Here is a 21659-nt window from a genome sequence, read left to right on the forward strand (position 1 = left end):
ACAGACTGACAAATAGGGGTACAGATGGACAGATAGGGGGACAGGCGGACAGATAGGGGGACATACTGACAAATATGGGTACAGATGGACATATAGGGGGACAGATGGACAAATAGGGGTACAGATGGACAGATAGGGGGACAGATGGACAAATAGGGGTACAGACGGACAGATAGGGGGACAGACTGACAGATAGGGGGACAGACGGACAAATAGGGGTACAGATGGACAGATAGGGGGACAGACGGACAAATAGGGAGACAGACTGACAAATATGGGTACAGATAGGGGGACAGATGGACAAATAGGGGTACAGATGGACAGATAGGGGGACAGACGGACATATAGGGGGACAGACGGACAGATAGGGGGACAGATGGCCAGATAGGGGGACAGATGGACAGATAGGGAGACAGACGGACAAATAGGGGGACAGATGGACAGATAGGGGAACAGACTGACAAATAGGGGTACAGATGGACAGATAGGGGGACAGACGGACAGATAGGGAGACAGACTGACAAATATGGGTACAGATGGACAGATAGGGGGACAGATGGACAAATAGGGGTACAGACGGACAGATAGGGGGACAGACGGACAGATAGGGGGACAGATGGACAGATAGGGGGACAGATGGACAGATAGGGGGACAGATGGACAGATAGGGGGACAGATGGACAGATAGGGGGACAGACTGACAGATAGGGAGACAGACTGACAAATATGGGTACAGATGGACAGATAGGGGGACAGATGGACAAATAGGGGGACAGATGGATAGATAGGGGGACAGATGGATAGATAGGGGGACAGACAGAAAAGAGGGAGAAAGAAAGGAATGGAAAGAGATGGAGGAAGGGTGCCCCTTAAATCATCATCAGAGTACTCACTGGAAGGGATGGATGGATGGATGAAGGGATCAGGTGCCAGCTTTCCTCTTCTTCTTCCTGGTTTTCAATCTTCCCGCCCAGGCGCCCACACATCATCTTCTGAGGAGAAAACTGTCGGGGAGTGTGGGCGGGGCAAGCATAGGTGGAGAGGTCGAGAGGAGGAGCAGAAGCAGGCAGCAGATCTCTCTCCTCCCCCGTCTGTGGTCTGTGAGGGAGGGGAAGTGTCACCGCCGCGACTTCAGTATTTGGCTGTGATCCGGAGATGTCAGTGAGTTCCCATTCATGAGCTGCTCCTGATCACAGCCCGGATTCTCCTGCTTACAGATCGGCCGGGACTCGGAGTCAGAATTGTGCTGATGGCAGGGAGATCCCTGCTGCCCAGCCTCAGAGGCGGCTCTTTAACTCGGCAAATTAGGCGGCCGCGAGGCCCCTGTGAGTGCGAGGCCTTCGGCTAATTTGCCTAATTAGAGAGCCGCCTCTGCTTGATGATCTCTTGTGGATTGACCACTCAGATTTATTCTTAAAACAGAGTCCACAGGCACCATGTGTTGGAAATCCCAGACTACTTGCTGTTACTGCGTCCTTCCTTTCCACCTCGGATATTTTGGTTTTGTGTGGAGAGGTCACTGCCATTGCCTGTGCCAGACAGATGGCCAATAACCCTTTTTGGTTGCATCTATATATCACTGATCTGTTTTTGCAAGTAGAAATATACTTTTCTCTAATAAGCATGATACTAAGGCAATGAAAATAGATTACATGTTTATATAAACATGCATTTTGGCAAAGAAAGCCTCAATTTGTTCTCTAAGCGATCTTATAAGTCTGGCAGTGGAAATGGATCATCAGCTATTTATTTAATAAAATAGGCATTTTAGGCCTAAAAAAAAACTTTATTTTTTCAATAATTGCTGCACAGAGTTCACATTTAAAAAAAAAAAAAAAAATTAACTGACAGCTACTGAAATTGTACAAAGTATTTTGTCAAAATAAACAAGTAGGTTATTTCTAGCAAAATTGCCCCTATTTTGTCAAAATACAGCAAATAAGTAATACTTGTAATATAAATTGTCAGCACTATGGATGAGCTTCAGGTTCAGGTCCATGAAGAGTTTGACCTAAAAGGTAGCTGTTCAAGGTCCACCAAATGGGGGAACTAAATGGAAAGGTATGGCTGTGTTCATCTTCCAAAACCTTTGGCTGTTATTGCAGCCAGAAGTGATTCTACCAGCAATACATGAAAGATTTCCTGGCCAATTACATCAGTCAGCATCACTGGCAAATTTTTTTACATTCAGCAGCCAGCTGTCATTCCCAGCAAGAGTCTGTCAGGAGCAGGGCTCTGTGCTTGTGTGGGTGGGACATCGTTAAATTGCGATGGACGATGGGTCTACATTACTGGATGCCAAGATCCGATGGTGGATACACCATATAACTTTTTATTTAAAGAACAGACCCTCGCTTTCCTTCCTGTTCATAGACAGCCAGGCAGCATGATTGATTTGGTATGGATTTGGAGGGGCCCACTTTTTTTTTGTGTGTGGTCCTCCCCTACAATCTTTACTAGATCTAAAAGGGACTGGTATGGATTTATAGGGGGACCGCATAACTTTTTTAAATGTATGTGGTCCACCCTCAAAATCTTTACCAGACCCTAATCAAAGAAAAGGGTTTGGTATAGATGTTGAGGGGTATTCCCCGGGCTGCTTTGTATATAAAAAGAACAGAAGTCGGCTGGGAAATGCCATTTAACAGCAATAGTTGAGTTGTTTTTCGAAATGTCAATTTTAGTACAAAAGCTTGCAAACTGGCCTTGAACCAAGATTTTGGTTAGGTTTGCAGATTTTTTTCATTTGTACAGGGGATATCCAGAAAATGAAGTTTGTACTACTGATGAGCCAAACATACCTGGGTTTGGTCTAGAAGGGGGTTCGGTGGACATTCCTAACGTTTGGGTGCAAAACCCAAACCCCACTTTAGGCAATGGGAGCCAGAAGTTAAAAAAAACAGTTATGTCCATTTTCTAGGCTAATAAGCAAGTGATTGTCAAACAAATAGCACATTAGACCCTAAATGAGGGACTGATATAGATGTTAATAGGGAACCCCCCCACACAAAAACAAAAAAACAAACAGTGTGGGGGCTTTCCAATAATTTGTACCAGCCCTTCAGGTTTGAATTTTAAAATTCATGAATTCCAAAAAAGTATAGCTTGGAAATTGTCATTATCCAGGTTTCAGACAGCAAGGGATAAAAAGATGCAGCTTTTAATACACACAGTTTGCATTTGGAAACCGGCTAACAGCTTCTCCAGGGTGTAATTTTTCTAATAATTTCTCTTAGCTGAGGTCTTCCAGTCCCCTTATTAATTTCATTGCCCTTCACAGAACTCTTAAGTTCAAGGACATTCCTAAGGATGGGTAACCAAAAATGAGCCACATACATAAGCTGAACCAGGGTTTGGGAAAGGGATAGATTTATTGATTTATCTCCCACTTCAGCTCTGGAAGATTTACCCCCCTTCATGACCAGGCCGTGCGACGCTGTACCCAAATAAAATTTATGTCCTTTTCCCCACAAATAGACCTCTCTTTTGTTGGTATTTGATTACCTCTGCGTTTTTTATTTTTTGCGCTAAGAAAAAAAAGAACGACAATTATGAAAATGAAAAAAATGAAAAAAAAAAACAATATTTTTTACTTTCTGCTCTAAAACAAATCCAATAAAAAATGTAAAAATGTCAAATTTCTTCATCAATTAATGCCAATATGTATTTTGTTACATGTAGGGGGGGAAAAAATATTTGATCCCCTGCAGATTTTGAAAGTTTTTACAAAGAAATGAAGGGTCTATAATTCTTATCAAATGACAGAGACAGAATATCAACCAAAAATCAAATGTTATAAAATACAGTAGGTTGCAGTTCAGTGAGTAAAATAATTTTTGATCCCCAAGCAAAACATGACTTAGTACTTGGTGGAGAAACCCTTGTTGGTATGCAGAGAGGTAAGACGATTCTTGTAGTGGGTGACCAGGTTTGCACATATCTCAGGAGGAATTTTGGTCCACTCTTCTTTACAGATCTTCTCTAAATCCTTAAGGTTTCTTGGCTGTCTCTGAGCAACTCTAAATTTCAGCCCCCTCCATAAATTTTCTATAGGATTAAGGTCTGGAAACTGACTAGGCCACTCCTTGACCTTAATGTGCTTTTTCATGAGCCACTCCTTTGTTGCCTTGGCGGTATGTTTTGAGTCATTGTCATGCTGGAAGACCCATCCGCAACCCATCATCAGTGTTCTGGCTGAGGGAAGAAGATTCTTATCCAAGATTTTACAATACATGGCCCCTTCGATTGGCCCCTCAATGCGGCAAAGTCTGCCTGTACCTTTAACAAAGAAACAGCCCAAAAGTATAATGTTTCCACCTCCGTGCTTGACTGTAGGGATGGTGTTCTTAGGGTCATAGTCAGCTTTTTTCTTCCTCCAAACAAGGCAAGTTGAGTTAATTTTGGTCCCATCTGACCACAGCACTTTCTCCCAATTCTTCTCTGAATCATTTAGAGGGCATGACTGTATATGTGCCTTCTTGAAGAGGGGGACTCGCCAAGTTTGGAGGAAGAAAAATGCTGACTATGACCCTAAGAACATTATCTCCTCAATCAAGCACAGGGGTGGAAACATTATACTTTGCGGCTGTATCTCTGCTCTGTTTCACAATGGGATCGAGCTGCCGGTGGCGCACACTCGCGCCTGACACCCAGAATTACAGGATCACGTATATATACATGATCATGTGTAACGCGGCCGTCAGCCGTGTAGGGCAGTCAGCAAGTGGTTAAGTAAAATACTCCTTCAATGCATAAGGGTAGTCTTCTAGCTTTCTTACCTGCAGCATGGCATTGCATGAATTTGCTATGTTTATGATCTACAAGTATTGTTCTAATAACCTGCCACATGCCTACATACCTGTCAGGGCTTGGCTCCTGTTATTTACGAGCAGATCTTTTCTTTCAGTCCACAGAGGCTGCTCTTTTTCAGTTAATTACCAGCTACTTGTTGTTTCCCCAGTGACACACCTGGTAACCATTATCTGCCTCATTAGTCCAGCCTACAGACAGGCCTTTTTGGCTATTTAAACAGGTTTGTTCATTTCCTCCGTGCCCTTGTGTGGCCTATGATCCCAGTGTGTTCCTGTGTATGACTTGGCATGGCTGACTTCTCTTCCGATACCTGTTCCTGCTTTTGCTCTTGATTCGACCTGCTCATCTGGATCCTCCTACTCCAGCTGTTTTGGTACAACCAGTGTTGCAAGCAATCCCTGCTGCTGCTCTCGTCTTTGTTCTGGCAGCCACCTCTAATACTACCAATGTAAGAGGTATGACTGGTTCTGCTCCACTTCCCCACGTTTTGGGGGGGGGGGGGGATCAAGCTCACTGCAGAGGGTTTCTCAACCAGGTTGGAATATACTTTGAAATACTGCCCCTGGCGTTCCTTATGGAAAGAAGCAAAGTAGGCTTCATTATTTCTTTGTTTTCTGATAAAGCCTCGGTGGCCTCTTTTAACCACTTGCCGACTGCCTAACGCCGATCTACGTCGGCAGTCAGCCCCTCACAGGCAAAGTGACGTAGGGCTACGTCACTAGCTTGTGAGGGTCTAGGGAGCGAGCGCGCGCCCCCGGAGGCGCGCTCCCGCTCCCGCGTGGTCACGGACCCCCCCGCGCGTGTGACCGGCGGACCCGATGTCCGCCGGTCACTCGGCGATCGGCGGGGGAGAGGGAGAATGTCAGGCAGCTTGTGTAAACAAGCTGCCTGTCATTCTCCTTGCTGTTAGGATACTGATCACTCGGATCTAGTATGTAGATCCGTTGATCAGTGTCCATACAGCTCAAGCCCCAGCCAATCACAGTAGAAAGCACGCCCCTAGGGATACACACAGCCCCTCCCTCCCAAATAAAGTTAACCCCTTCACTACCAGTGTATTTTTACAGTAACTGTGCATATATATAGCACTGATTACTGTAGAAATGTCACTGGTAACCCCAAAAGTGTCAAAAATGTCAGTCAAGGGTCCGATCTGTCCGCCCCAATGTCGCAGTACCGCAAAAAAAATCGCAGATCGCCGCCATTACACGTTAAAAAAAAAACAACAAAAATGACAGAAATCTTTCCCTTTGTTAGTAAACGCGATAACTTTTGCGCAAACCAATCAAAATACGCTTTTTGCGATTTTTTTTACCAAACATAGGTAGCATAAAACAAATTGGCCGAAAAAGTAAAAAAAATTTGATTTTTAAATTTTTTTTTTGGGGAATTTCATATAAAAAAATGTGAAAAATATTGCTATTTTTGCAAAATTGACGCTCTTTTTTTGTTTATAGCGCGTGATCAAAAAATCGCACAGGTGATCAAATACCACCAAAAGAAAGCTCTGTTTGTGGGAAAAAAAGGACGCCAAATTCGTTTAGGTACAGCGTCGCACGACCGCGCAATTGTTCGTTAAAGTCACGCAGTGCCGAATCGCAAAATACCCCCTGGTCGGAATGGGGGTAAAATCTTCCGGGGCTTAAGTGGTTAAAAGGGTATTTGAATTTCCCACTTGCTCCCCCTCTGCTGCCAAAAGCCTCATGTCCATTAAACAGAGTAAGAGAACTGCTGCTGACTACACTATTGAATTCTGTACTCTGGCAGCAGAGGTTGGTTGGAACAATGAGGCACTAATGGCTGCTTTTTCCCCATGGCCCCTCTGATATTATTAAAGATGTAATACCTAATAATCTTGAGGAGATGATCTCATTTGCCATTTTCATTAATTTCAGACTACCAGAGAGACCTTCCTTTAAGGAGTGCTTGCGGAAGCCTCCTGTATGTTTGGCTCCGAGCTTTGCATTCCCACCCATCCCTCCCTCACTGCCCATGCTTCCCAGGTCCGAGTCCTCTATAGAGGTAGAGCCAATGCAGCTGGGTTTCACATGTCTCTCTGCACGGGAAGCAGGTTCTCTACGCTGTATAGCAGGGATTGCTGAGATACATACTCTCTTACCCGTTACGGAGATACTCCTCTTCATCTAGAGCACCAATTAACTACCCTGGATAAAAAACTATACATATACTACAGACACGTTTGGGCTACACAGGATCCTTGTGGGAATAACTGTGAGACATCAGTGACCCCTATCTTGAGATACCATATATATCAATGCGATTTGCTGTGATCACATTACTACATCTTGAAGACCCTGCCACCCCCCCCCTGGCTTCAGCGCTCTTTTTTCTTGCTGCTGCACCTTTTTTAAGTGCAGCAATGTTTTATTTGTGGCTGTATACATTATTTGAATAACATGAGTGAGTTGAATTCCAATTGACCTTTGAGAAAGGCCACGCCCCAAAACGCGTCAGATCTTCATTTGGGATTCTTGCGCTCCCACTCTTTCTTCTTTAGTGATGTATTTTGATAGCCGTATCCACATGGTTGATATATATTATTGTCCTTTGATGTATTGTTATGTGGCTTTTTACATGTTTAAATAAATTCTAATAATTTAAATACTCTTGAGCACACATACTGATAGGTAGTTGCCTATAAAGTCCCGCCTCTAGGGGAACTTCTTTCTTTCTATTGACTCTGCTGAAGAGAGGGCCTTTAGATGGAAGGAGAGATTGTGCCTTTACTGAAGCCAGGCAAGTCACCTATTGAAGTCTTGTCCTACCTGTCCGGGAAACAGCCGCACCGGAGGTTTTGTATGGGACTGACCTTAGATTGCGTCTTTGCGTCCCTAGCTATCCTAAAGGATGAGCCTCTAGTTCAGGTTACCCTTGTCTGAGTTTTCCATCGATACCCAGACACTAATCGATTTGGGTTCTGCAGGCTTTTTCATAGATAGCGCCTTCATGTTGAAGCACTCGACACTGCTGCAGCCTCATGCCTCCCCATTTGCCATCGAGGCTATTGATGGGAAAACTTTCTTCCCATGTGGCCCAAGAAACCTCAGTTGACCATGGCTGAGATAATCCAATTCCAAGTAGTTTTTGCACCTCATTACCCAGTTGTCATTGGTTATCCTTGGGTACAGAGGCACAATCCCTTATTTGATTGGCAAAGTGCTGAGGTTCTATCATGGTTGACACAATGCACTAAGACATGTTTTCAGAAAGTGATTAGGGTCATGTGCATGTCTTCAGTCTCCTCATTGCCAGAAGAGTACAGTGAATTCAGTGATGTCTTTGACAAAGGTCAGGCTGGTATTTTCCCACCACATCGGCCTTATGATTGTACAATTGAATTTCAACCTGCTGCCATTCCTCCTCGTGGCCAGGATTACCCTTTGTCTGTCTCAGGGGATAAAGCTATGGAGGAGTATGTTGTGCATTCACTATCCTTGGGATCTCCCTGCCGGTGATGGCAGAGAGGTGAACAGAGACCCTGTATCGATTATAGGGGTCTCAATCGCATTACTGTTAAGAATGATTATTCAGTTAAATTGATAACAGAATTATTTGACCACCTAAAAGGAGCAACGGTCCTCACAAAGCTCGATTTGAGTGGTGCATACAATCTCATGAGGATTAAAAAGGACCATTAATGGAAAACTGCATTTAATATGAATGGAAACTGCATTTAATTCTAGAACCAGACACTAAGAATACTATGCTGACTTCTGGCTTCCTGACACCAGTTCGTCTGATTACCTATTCTGGCATCCAAACCCTGGCTTCAGTTTTTGATGTTTTTTTTTTGATACTTTATTAAAGGTGTGATTGTAACTGCATTTTCTGTCTCTGTCTGGGTTATGGTTCCTGAAAATACCTAGCACAGATAGCTCTCCCTCCCCTATCACATCCATTCCATGCAACATATGAAGAGCCAATTATACAGTAAGAGAATTTGTGGCATTGAGAGTGCCTATGCACTTCACCCCTGCTTTGTGGCTACTGCAAGAAGCAGGCAAAACGGTTTACTAGGTCAGAGGGGATGCTAGGAATTATGGGTAGGCTTGCCAATGTGATGACCATGGATCAGCCTTTTTCTACAAGTATTGGTGCAAAACCATCCTTCTGGATTTGTTGCAAGTTCTAACTTACATAAATTGATTTACTCATTCCGAGTCATTAAAGCCATGGGGGACTATTCATAAAACATTAGTTACACAAATGTCAGAAACATTTGTGCAAACTGAACTAAATATAATTGTCTGTTTGGAAATAGATTAGCTCCTGAATTATCAGCTCTATCTAGTGGCCAAAATGTGTTATATTTTCTCATTCATATTTCAGAAAACTATACTGCATTTTGGCTGCTAGGGGGAGCTGATGATACAGGATTTCAATTACAGTAAAACCTTAGTTTGAGAGTAACTTGGTTTAAGAGCGCTTTGCAAGACAAGCAAAATTTTCAAATAAATTTTGACTTGATATACAAGCGATGTCTTGATATACAAGTAGCCTCAAGTCACAGCTGAGTATAAAATAAAAGAGAGGTGCCTCTAAGTGTAGCAATATGGTTAAATTTAATGAAGGTACAACATTTAGCAACTCACATGGTTGATGATTGGAACAGGCACATCTAAGGATGCCGGCATCCAGGCTAAAGCTGTCCACATAGACCATCCTCCGCACCGCCATCTACGTCATCCCTTCCATGCTGCCCCTCGCTTACAGATCGCTTTACTCCAGGGTGGTCTTCCCGGTCAGGATTACAGACTGGCAGCCGGCGGTGCAGAAGATAGTCTATGTGGACAGCTTTACCCCGGATGCCTGCATACTTAGATGTGACTGTTTTATTTATCAACCATGTGAGTTGCTAGATGTTGTACCTTCATTAAATGTAACCATATTGCTACACTTACAGGCGCCTCTCTTCTCTTTGATACTCTGTAGCTCCTGCTGGATTTTGCCTCTAATCCCCTTGTGGAAGCGGCTATTTGTGGATGGACATTTTATGGTTATAATGCTATAATGCAATGCTATAATCTTTTTATATGGACTATAAACTGAAGGACTTATGAATAAATGGTTGTGGAACGAATCATCTGAGTTTCTATTATTTCTTATGGGGAAATTCGCTTTGATATAAGAGTGCTTTGGATTACAAGCATGTTTCCGGAACGAATTATGCTCGCAATCCAAGGTTTTACTGTATTTGAAAACAATACGTATGGTGAAATTTATTTTAGCTATACAAGTGTTTCTGGCACTGATGCAATGTTTTAAATAAATGTTGATAAAAAGAAGCATAAATGTTCAGAGCAGTAAGGCTGCATTCATGCCTGAGCGTCACGTTTTTGAGCTTTTTCCATGCATTTTTGTACAGCGGTTTTAAAGCTTTTTTGAGCTTTGCCATTTTTTTTCTAGCCAATAGAGAAAAATATCATCTGTTTCATCATTTGTGGCTATGTTTTTCAAGTTTTTCGTCCACTCTTATATTTATTATTTATTTACTATTATTCATTTTTTTTTAAATAATTATAGTACTGCGCATACACAAATGTGACTGATGGGTGAATGACGCTGATATGCAGAACATACATTGAAGGTTGCTACCTTGTATATCCCAAGTGTTTGCCTTGATGCACCAAAATAGTGCATATTAGAATGCGTGGCAGTCTTTATAAAAATGATCAATGTGACAGTAAATTATACATAGTATAATATGGAAAAAGCAATTTGACATCCAAAATAAAGATTATGCAATTTTGGTGAATTATGGATTATTTGCTGCTCCATGCTCTGTGTGTGTGTGCCTCCCACACAAAAATAATCCTGTGCTTTAAAATCAGAATCAACATACTGTGAAGGTTACTACCATGTATATCCCAAGTGTCTGCCTTGGTGCGCCAAATTAGAGCATATGAGAACAGGTGACAGTTTTTATCAAAATGATCAATGTGACTGTAAATAATCTTTTTTTTTTGGTTAAGATTAGGGTTAGGGGTTTAGGTGTATAAGGATTAGAGTTAGAGGTTAATTTTATTTATTATTTATTTATGATTTATTTACCTTTTATCATTATTATTATTATTATTTTTAGGGTATTAGGGTTAGGAGTTAATTTATTATTAATTATTTTATTTATTTAATTTTTGCTTAATTATTTATGTATTAATAATTTTTATTTGATTATTGCATTTGAGCAGAAAAACTATCAAAAAAAGAAAGATGCACATCTATAAAGGGAACAAAAAAAAAACGCTTTAGAAACAAAGCAATCTGCCCAAATTGAGCTTCAAAAGACGGTACAAAGCTTTTTTGAGCTTCAGGCGTTTGGTTTCAGGTACTTAGTATGGGGACGTGAACCAAATCCATAGAGAATAATTGAATTATTTCTCCTCCAGCGTTTTGGAGCTTCAAGCTATAAAACAAGCAGGTGTGAATAGGGCCTACAAGCGACTTACAAAAATACACCTACCTGAAGAACAAACTTTGGCAATATGGAACTGCCATTGCCATGTCCATTTGTCACTTGAGGGGTTACTTTCATATTACTCGTCCAACCTGTCAAAATAATTATCGACATCTGTGAAAAAATAGTTATAACCAAAACGATCATGGTAAAAATGTTATGGACAACCTATTATTGGTAAAATACTATATAGAAGGAAAGAAAAACATTAAATATAATTCATAATTTATCATATATAATCATTCGATGATTCCTGTTTGAATCCTATTTAGATAGTAATATGTAATAGGCAAATTCATCCAAATGTTAATAAGAAGCGGCACTGTATAATATACCGGGCCTGATTTACTAAGCTAAGAGCGTCACTGGCTGCAAATGTTGGTGATGTCATGTATTAATGCTCTCTTTCATGTATGTTTGGTGCATGCCTGAAATCACCACCTTGAAACATAGCGGCTCCAACTTTTAGTAATTGTAAAGTAATTGTAGCGCTACTCCCGTAGGAGCCGCAGAAATACTGACCATGTCTTCCCACAAGCTGGGCCCACAGCCTCATTCACACATTTCTCCAATAACCAGTCAAGGGGCTTTGTTTTTGTTGTCTTTGATTTTTAAAGAACTTGGACGGGTTGAGGGAACTAGGTGGGATACACCCAAAAACAGGAACTATGTCAAACTTGAGGACTAAGTATTCGTTCTGGAAAAGCTGTAATAAAGTCCATGCTTGCAATAAACAGTGAACTTCAGCTTTGAAGTAGTAGTAGTTGTAACTTCAAACTCCATCTTTTAGAGCCACAAGAGCAGAGTCCCTTTTACACAGAATTAGGTGGACTAAGCTCCTCAGAACACCAGCCTGTGTCACTTTTAACCACTTTACCACCGGAGGATTTTGCTGTCTTACGTCTGGGCCACTTTTTGCGATTCGGCACTGCGTGACTTTAACGGACAATTGTGCAGTCGTGCCACGCTGTACCCAAACAAAATTTACGTCCTTTTTTTTTAACCACAAACAGAGCTTTCTTTTGGTGGTATTTTATCACCTGTGTGATGTTTACTTTTTGCGCTATAAACAAAAAAAGAGCGACAATTTTGAAAAAATAACAATATTTTTCACATTTATTTATTTGAAATTCCCCCCCCCAAAAAATGTAAAAAAATCAAAATTATTTATCATTTTAGGCCAATTTGTTCTCTCCTACATATTTTTGGTAAAAAAAAATTGCAGTAAGCGTATTTTGATTGGTTTGCGCAAAAGTTATTGCGTTTACTAACTAAGGGAAAGATTTCTGTCATTTTTGGTGTTTTTTTTTTTAACGAGTAATGGCGGCGATCTGCGATTTTTTTGCGGGACTGCGACATTGCGGCGGACAGATAGGACCCTTGACTGACATTTTTGACACTTTTGGGGGTACCAGTGACATTAATACAGTAACCAGTGCTATAAATATGCACAGTTACTGTAAAAATGACACTGGCAGGGAAGGGGTTAATTTTATTGGAGAGGGAGGGGTTAATGTATGCCTGGTGCTTACTAACATGTAGGGGGAGGTGACTATGTGACACAGGGACAGATCACAGGTTCAGCTATGCTGAACCCTGCAATCTGACCCTGCCTGTCACTTAGGAGATCCGCCCGCTTTGTTTACACAAGCGGGCGGATCTCCACACTCGATTCCCCGACGATCGGGGAAGAGCGGCGGTGATCACCGCTGCTCCTCCCCTGGCCCGACTTCCGCTGTGACTGAATACAGCGGGAGCGAGCCTCTGGCGGCACGAGCGCGCCGCCGAGAGAGGGGAATGTCTGGCGACATAGGTCTACGTCGCCAGACGATAACGAATCACTTTGCCGCAGTAGCAGCTCAGTGAGCAGCGGTAAAGTGGTTAAACAGAGCCATAGCTGACTCTCAAGCACCAGAGGGGTGGCAGCAGCCCAAAAGTCCCCCAGATCTCTCAGAACCATCTGTACTCACATAAGGCTCAAGGACAGCTGGTTGCCTCTTTACAACTTTGTGTACTTAGATGGTCTGGAGTGGTAAGTGGGGTACCTCAAGGCTCTGTCCTGGGACCAGTTCTGTTTATTTTGTTCATAAATGATATAGAGAATGGGATACATGGCTCAATCTCAGTTTTTACGGACAACACGAAAATAGGCAGGGCAATAACTTCTCATCAGGTGATAGAAATTTTACAGAAAGACCGGAACAAAATAATGGGGGAGGGGGCAACTACATGGCAAATGAGGTTTAATGTGGAGAAATGTAAAGTGAAGCACTTGGGGCTAAAAAAAATAAATACAAACTACTCACTAGGAGGAGAACCTCTGGGGGGAATCAAGGATGGAGAAAGATCTGGGGGTCCTAGTAGAAGACAGATTGAGCAATAGCATGCAATGTCAAGCTGCAGCTACCAAAGCCAGAAGAATTATAGCATGCATAAAAAAGGGGATATACTCCAGAGATAAAACTATAATCCTGCCATTTTATAAAACTCTAGTTAGGCCACATTTGGAGTATTTAATCCAGTTCTGGTCAGGAGTCGTCAGAAGGGATGTGCTGCAGCTGGAGAGAGTACAAAAAAGAGCAACAAGATTAAAAAAGGGATTGGAGGACCTCAATTACGAGGAATGACACTACAATTATTAACTACATTAATTCCTGCTGGAAAAGAGACGCTTGAGAGGGGACATGATAGCAATTTACAAAGACCTCAATGGTTATCCCAGCGTAACCAAAAACAATTCAGTCTCAGGGAGTGTAAGACGACATGGGGCAACACAATGAGATTGGTGGGGAAGCAGCTTAACCTCAAGCTGTGCAGGGGGTTTTTCACTGTTATAGCAGAAAGGATGTGGAACTCTCTTCCACCAGTGGTGGTGTCAGCGGGAGTATTGATATTTTTAAAAGACTCTTGTATGTGCATCTTAAAAAACAAAACATACAGGGATATGGGAAATGATTATAGATACTGACACATACACCCACACAGGTTGAGCTGGATGGACTTTAGTCTTTATTCAACCTTACCAACTATGTAACTTCCAAGCGACACCTGATATCAGACCAGATCTTCAGAGGACAGTCCCCCTCAGTCAGCTCTTTCTCTAGTTTCAGGGTCTCAACATCCAGGCCTCGCAACAGTAGAAATGCCTCCAAGCTGGGCTGATCCTGTCCAGGAAAAGACCCAGAGCGCTCATAGCATATACTGTATAAAGTCTCCCAGCATGCCTTCAGGGCCTGCCTCTCTGGGATTGGCCAAGGCCTGTATCAATATTCATGCCACCACCTGCATAACTCCACAGCTATGATCCAGAAGCTTCTCAAGCTCTCTGGAGATAGAGCAAGCTCTCAGGTTGGAAGCAGCTGAGCATACTGAGCAGACCTAACTAGTAGAATGCAACTACACTGATTACAGTGAGCAAACTAAGTTTATCTAACAAACATTTACAGCCAGATACAGTGAGGCAACTAAATTTACCTATCAAAACACTGCTCCACAAAATACAGCAAGCCAACACTACACCTATTTTATCTAATCCTAGCATCTATCTAGGAGGGTGCTACATTATTATAAAGGGAAGAAAGGCCCTTTTGGTAGATATTCTATCATTAGTCTATGTAACTACATAAGGACTATGAGTATACTTTGTACATCCTACAGTCCCTCACCACTGGGTGTATGCCCACAGTTGTAGAAACAGGATCAATGTCAGTTTGACATTCCAGGTCCTGGTCTGTGTAAGGGCTTCTTTAGGCTCAAAATGGACTTGTAATTGCGATTGATCTGCGTTCAGACTACTTTTCAGAGGCGATTGACAGGTGGTGAGGAGGAGTTGTAACGCCTTCTCACTCACCTCCTATTTTAACCCTGTTACGGAGCTTCCCCATTCACTTGAACAGGTCACGTTTGTTGGGCTTACTGCCTGCTGAGCATGACAGGGGTGATTGTTTTTGCCGCAATTGTGAAGCAAAGCATCGTGACCGCAGCATGTAACCACCCCCATCAGTTGCCTTTGCAGCTAAAGGCGGTTTAACATCACACTCCTTATCGCAAATCTAAATTAGCTCTTAGACTTGCAGTTGGGGGTATTAAAAATGAGTGGCTGAGCCACATTTTTAGCACTCCTCACTGCCTGTCAAACACCTCTGAAAAGTGTTTCAAACATGGATCAGAAGGAGCAGTTTGGATGCAAGTCTAGATTTGGCCTAAAAGCCTTTTTTTACTTATTATTGTAATTGTGAACAGTGTTAACAGACGCTGCGCTTGCTAAAATAAAACAAAAGGTAAAATAGAAAATATTTACATTGTAGTCAGGCACAGCTCCAAGGTAAAACCAATTACAATGTAAAAACTTTTTCCCCACACATGAGACTTTCAATTAGAACTAAAGGCAATATTTTTTATTTTCATTTTGGATAGCTTTATGGAGGGATATAACCCCTGTCAGTTTGTTCCGTCATCTGTGTCCCATTGGGGAGATTTCCATTCACTTCCTGACCCATAGACAGACAGGAAGTAAGAGGAAATCCCTCCAAAGAGGGAATCCTTTGTTGTTGTCACCAGGGTCACCATAACTAGGGTCCCCGTTGGAAGATTTTCCCATTATTGCTGTTCTGGGCACAACCCAAAAATTTGGATTTTCTTTTACTTTCAATTTCAATAGAGAATTAATCTCCTTAATGGGGAGCAATAAAAACCAGAGCAGTATTTAAATAACCCCCTTGTAAAGTGATCCTAGTTGTAGTCTAAGCCTGGGTTCACACGGACTCAGCCGCCTAACAAGTCACGCTCCATTCAGTGCAATGGAACCGTTCTAATCGGAGCGACTTAGAAAAAGGTTCCTGCACTACTTTGGGGGCGACTTGCATTGACTTCTATTAGAGAAGTCATTTGCAAGCCCCGCTGAAGTCACGATGCACGGGTGGCTTCAGAGTCGGGCGACTTTGAAGCCGCCCCCAGTGTGAACCGAGCCTTAAACTTCTCCTTATCGCCAGTTCACACTGGGAATCGCGCAGAAACGCACTGTGCATTTTATATGCAGTTCTGTGCGACGCTGTTTCTCCCCATTCATTTTGAATGGGCTGAAATCGCACTGCACCACAGCAAAAGTAATGCATGCACTACTTTTGGAAACTCCCTACAACCGCATTGTATGGTACTTCTGTAGCATGCTATCCAACGCATGCAAACGCACTGTGTTTACGACCTTTGTTTGGGGTGTCATTAATGTAAATTTGACACCTGCCGCAGATTGCAGCTGCAGTGCGTTTTGAACGTGGTGCAGGTAATGTGCACAGAACGTGGGCTTCCGGTAACCGTTCTAGTGTGAATCAACCCTCAAAACATACATAAACCCAATCACTAAAATCGCATATAGGCTTTAACATGTTAGTGTAGCAGATATACAGCGGCAGGTCGGCAGGTTCCCGTGAAACTACGTACCTATTCGCCAGCGGGGGAAGCTGTTCTGCGGGGCCAGGGGCCGTGATTGTCGCAGGGCACCAGCGATCGCTCCCCGTGGAGAGAGAACGGCGGTTTGCAGTTGTAAACACAGCAGACCGTTGTTCTGTCAGCAATGAACACAGAGCGCATTTGATCCTCCTATTTAGGATCACAGGTCTCTGTGTTGATTCCATAACCCCATCCCCTTTCACAGTTAGAAAGCCCCCCCTAGGATCACATTTACTTCTTTGGTCGCCCCTGGTGTTAACTCCTTCCCTGCCAGGGTCATTATTACAATAACAGTGCATATTTTTAGCACTGATTACTGTAGTAATGTGGTAAACTGGTCCCTCCAAAAGTGTCTAAAATGTCAGTCAGGGGTCCGGTCTGTCTGCTGCAATGTCGCCGTCGCCCTAAAAATCGCTGATCGCCGCCATTACTAGTAAAAAAAAAAAAATAAATAAAAATGAGATAAATCTTTCCCCTAGTTTGTAGATGCGATAACTTTTGTGCAAACCAATCAATATACACTTACTGGGATTTTTTTTTACCAAAAATATGTAGCAGAATACATATTGATCTAAGGGCCGGTTCACACTCTTGCGAGTGCGGCGATCGCATGTAATATCGGAGCGCACTGCTCCTTCATTACATGCGATCGGATGTGCGGTGCGAATTCAGCCATACACTTTGTACGGCTGAAATTCGCACTGCACCCACACAAAAGACGCACAGGACCCTTTTTTCCAGCCGCATCAGGATCGGATCGCACAGTGGTTCACACTTGTGCGATCCGATCCTGTGCGAACTGTCAGATCGCACTGCGATATGCGATCAAACTGGGGGTGTCGTTAACATTTCATTGACACCCCCTGCGTATCGCATATGGCAGTGTGAACTGCCAGATGTGCGTTTGCGATGCGGGAACAGGCTGCAAATTTGCAGCCTTCCCGCATCGCACAAGTGTGAACCGGGGCTAAAATGATGAAAAAATTAGATTTTTTTTTTTTTTAAAATTGGGAATGTTATATAGCAGAATGTGAAAAATATTTTTTTTGTTCAGAATTGTTGCTTTTTTTGTTTATAGCACAAAAAAATAAAAATCACAGAGATGATCAAATACCACCAAAAGAAAGCTCTATTTGTGGAAAAAAATGACATCAATATTATTTGGGTACAGCATCGCACGATTGCAATTGTCTGTTAAAGTAACGCAGTGTCGAATCGCACAAAAATGGCCTGGTCATTAAGGGGGCAAATCCTTCCAGTCCAGAAGTGGTTAAAAGCTAATTTTAGGACTCCATTCACACGTGTGCAACTCCAACGTCGCATGATTGCCAGTGCAACTTGATGTAACTTTGAGTGCGACTTTGATCCGACTTTACACTCTCTAGATCAAAGCCGGATCAAAGTAGTGCAGGCACCTTTTTTAAAGTCGTTTTGACTTTAAGTCTCACCTTATTTGAACAGGTGACATTGAAAAGAATAAGCTGCGACATGCCATGCGACTATGATGTCTAAATTCGCATGACAAGGTATATGATCAGTTTGATAAAAAAGACACATCCTTTGAAGTTAAGCACATGTCACAGGGTAACAATGCTCTGTTCGCCCCCGTTCACAATGACTGCGGCTTTGAAATTATGCGACTTCATCTGAAATCGCACAATTTCAAAGCCACGTGTCAGTGTGACTTTGGGTGCAACTTGGAAGACATCTGTGCAGTTTCATGCACAGATGTCTATGCAAGTTGCACCCGAAATCACCAAAAGTAGTGCAGGATAGACACAGGAAAACCTCTCATGGTGTAGTATGTAAAAATGTTATTTAATAGAGAAGTGACATTCAGACTCACATATAAAATTCCATAAACCGGCGCTGTTTCTGTGTTTTGCTGGTGTGGACATACACCATGAGAGATTTCCCTGTGTCTCTACCTCTAAGAGCCTAATAGATGTTACAGAAGGAGTAGTGGAAGCGAGCAACACCATATGGGCTTTATGCATCCAGGGCCCCCTAGAGATACCTATCCATTGCACAGAGGCTATCTACAAGAAAGTGAGAGGCGAGTCACACTGGTTTGGTGGCACTGCACTGAAGATCACCATTATTTTCTCCAAGATACATATAGGCGAAGGGATTCACCATCTTCACTTTAACCACTTGCCGACTGCCGCGCGACTATTTACGTCGGCAGTCAGCCCCTCACAGGCAAAGTGACGTATGGGTACGTCGCTAGCCTGTGAGGCTCTGGGAGCGAGTGCGCGCCGCAGGAGGCGCGCTCCCACTCGGTCACGGACCCCCCCACGCGTGTGCCCGGAGGACCCGATGTCCGCCAGGCACTCGCGATCGTCGGTTACACCGGGAGAAAGGCAGGCAGCTAATGTAAACAAAGCCGCCTGTCATTCTCCCCTGTGTAAGAGCAGAGATCATACGGTTCTGCTATGTAGGACCATTGATCTCTGCTGTTACACACACAGCCACATCCAATCACAGTAAGAAGCACGCCCCTAGGGACACACTTAACCCCTCCCTCTCAAAAAAAAAGTTAACCCCTTCACTGCCAGTGTCATTACAGTAACAGTGCATATGTATAGCACTGATTACTGCAGTAATGTCACTGGTAACCCCAAAAGTGTCAAAAATGTCAGTCAAGGGTCCGATCTGTCCGCCGCAATGTCGCAGTCCCGCAAAAAAAAAAAAAATCGAAGATCGCCTCCATTACGCATTAAAAAAAAAAAAAACAATAAAAATGACAAAAATCTTTCCCTTTGTTAGTAAATGCAATAACTTTTAGGCAAACCAATCAAAATACGCTTTTTGCGATTTTTTTTACCAAACATATGGTAAAAAAAAAAAATTGGCCTAAAATGTTAAAAAATTTTGATTTTTACATTTTTTTTTTTTTTTGGAAATTTCATATTCATATAAAAAAATGTGAAAAATATTGTTATTTTTGCAAAATTGACGCTTTTTTTTGTTTATAGCGCATGATCAAAAAATCACACAGGTGATCAAATACCACCAAAAGAAAGCTCTGTTTGTGGAAAAAAAGGACGTCAAATTCGTTTAGGTACAGCGTCGCACGACCGCGCAATTGTCAGTTAAAGTCACGCAGTGCCGAATCGCAAAATAGGCCCTGGTCAGGAAGGGGGTAAAATCTTCCGGGGCTTAAGTGGTTAATAAGACATTTGATTTTTTTTTTTTTTGAACAATTTTTGGCAAACACATTTTTTTTCACTTATTATATGAATCTTCATTGGGGACACGGATATATGTGGAGATACTTTTTATTATATGTGAAACCCAGAGCACCATCACGTCACAATTATATGGACACTGAGCACTTTATTGTATCATTTTATCATCACTATTTTTATCATCACCAAGTTTTATAATGTACATCACCATTTGTTTATAATGTACATCACCATTTTTTTTATAATGTACATCAAAAGTTTGTAATTATGATATTGATTTTATGAAATTTTACAAACGTGGACAGATATATTGCATTTATTATTAATCATTATTCACAGGAAGATATACTTTTATTATGGTTTGATTTTTTGCACTTTGTGAGAGGCAGCGCAGCACTATATTATATATCGCAATAAATCAAAGGCTAAGGATAAGCTTTTACATGTCAGCAGCAGCCTTATTTCCCATACTTACACCCCCTCTTTATATCCCTGTTTATTGGAATACATGAGACACCCCTGTAATTTATAGATAAATATTATTTTTGCAGAAAATCACTGTACAAGGCTCATGCTTATACAGGTACCGTACCTCCCAGATGTGCCCTGAGTGCAGCATCTGATCTGACTACAGAATTCCATGTCGTGCCCTCCTTGTGAGTGAAATCTCTGTAGTCATCCTCCTTGGATCTCTGGCTGGGGACACGGGTCTGATTGATGAGAGCTCCTCTAGGTGGCGCTGTTTTACACCTATTGGTCTGCCAGTGAGCTGTGCGCTCCCAGGGATCGGTATGGACGGGCTTCACATCACTCTGATCGGCCAGACATGGGATGGTTTTTCCGGTCCCGGGTCTCAGATCGGCATCCGCTCCAGCGCTCATAAAGCCCGAGCACGGATCGAGCAAAGGCACGTCATCCCGGAGAGGGTTCAGGCAGTATCCGGACATATCAGGAGAAGTGGAGTGTGGATTCCATTTCATAAATGGAAGTGGTGTTGTCATATAACTGGCCTGGTGTCGGCCTGCAGAGCCGCTTGTGTTTGTCTTAGTACCGAGCTGATCGTATACTACCATGACTGGCTAACTGTTATTGCTGCTAGTCGTCTCCCTCTAGGTCCTGAGTCTTCTTATGAAGTAATAATCTCCATTAAAGTACAGCGGGACTTTCAGGATCTCTGCCTTGTCTTCCCTTCTAGCGTGACAAGTGGTTGCTAGGAGACGAACGACGCTAACAGGCCCCGCCCTCCCGCTCAGCAGTCCTGGATCATAAACAGGTATCCCCGCCCACCTCTAGATGTGCCTGCACCCTATCCTTCCTCTCAGGGCTGCTGTTGGAAATCAGGGGGCTCTGTACAGTCTTCCTGGCAGCCCCCCCCCCTAATATAACAAGACAATATTTTCCCTAAAATATACAAAAACCATTTTTCGCAGACACAAACATAACAGTTATCTTGTGTAGCTCTTTTTAATTGGTTCTTACATTAAACATTTTTTTTATTTATTTTAAAAATGTTTACAATTATTTTATTTTACAATTTTTTTAATTAATTTATTACAATGTTTAATTGCTATTATTATTTTTTTTACATATTATTTTTGTAATGTTATATTATGTTATTTTGTAATATTATATTATGTTATCAGTGGCGTACCTAGAGCATTTGGCACCCGGGGCGGATCCTATATCTGGCATCCCCCCCCAACCTAAAATGTAAAAACACCCACACAAATTTG

General features: G+C 42.4%; 1 protein-coding gene across 1 annotated transcript in view; it reads right to left on the minus strand.

Moving 5' to 3' along the window:
- SPMIP7 (sperm microtubule inner protein 7) overlaps positions 1-21108 on the minus strand; it is a 108389-nt gene extending 87281 nt beyond the window's left edge. The window contains exons 1-2 of the mRNA XM_082259794.1: positions 20519-21108; positions 11294-11379 (exon numbers count right to left, since the gene is read on the minus strand). Of these exons, the coding sequence (XP_082115920.1) occupies positions 11294-11379; positions 20519-20999 (567 nt within the window). The 5' untranslated portion in view covers positions 21000-21108. The remainder of the gene's footprint in view (positions 1-11293; positions 11380-20518) is intronic.
- Positions 21109-21659: the final 551 nt, after the last annotated feature.

The sequence above is a fragment of the Pelophylax lessonae genome (assembly GCF_965119305.1).
Source record: "Pelophylax lessonae genome assembly, chromosome: 5".
Lineage (NCBI taxonomy): Eukaryota > Metazoa > Chordata > Amphibia > Anura > Ranidae > Pelophylax > Pelophylax lessonae.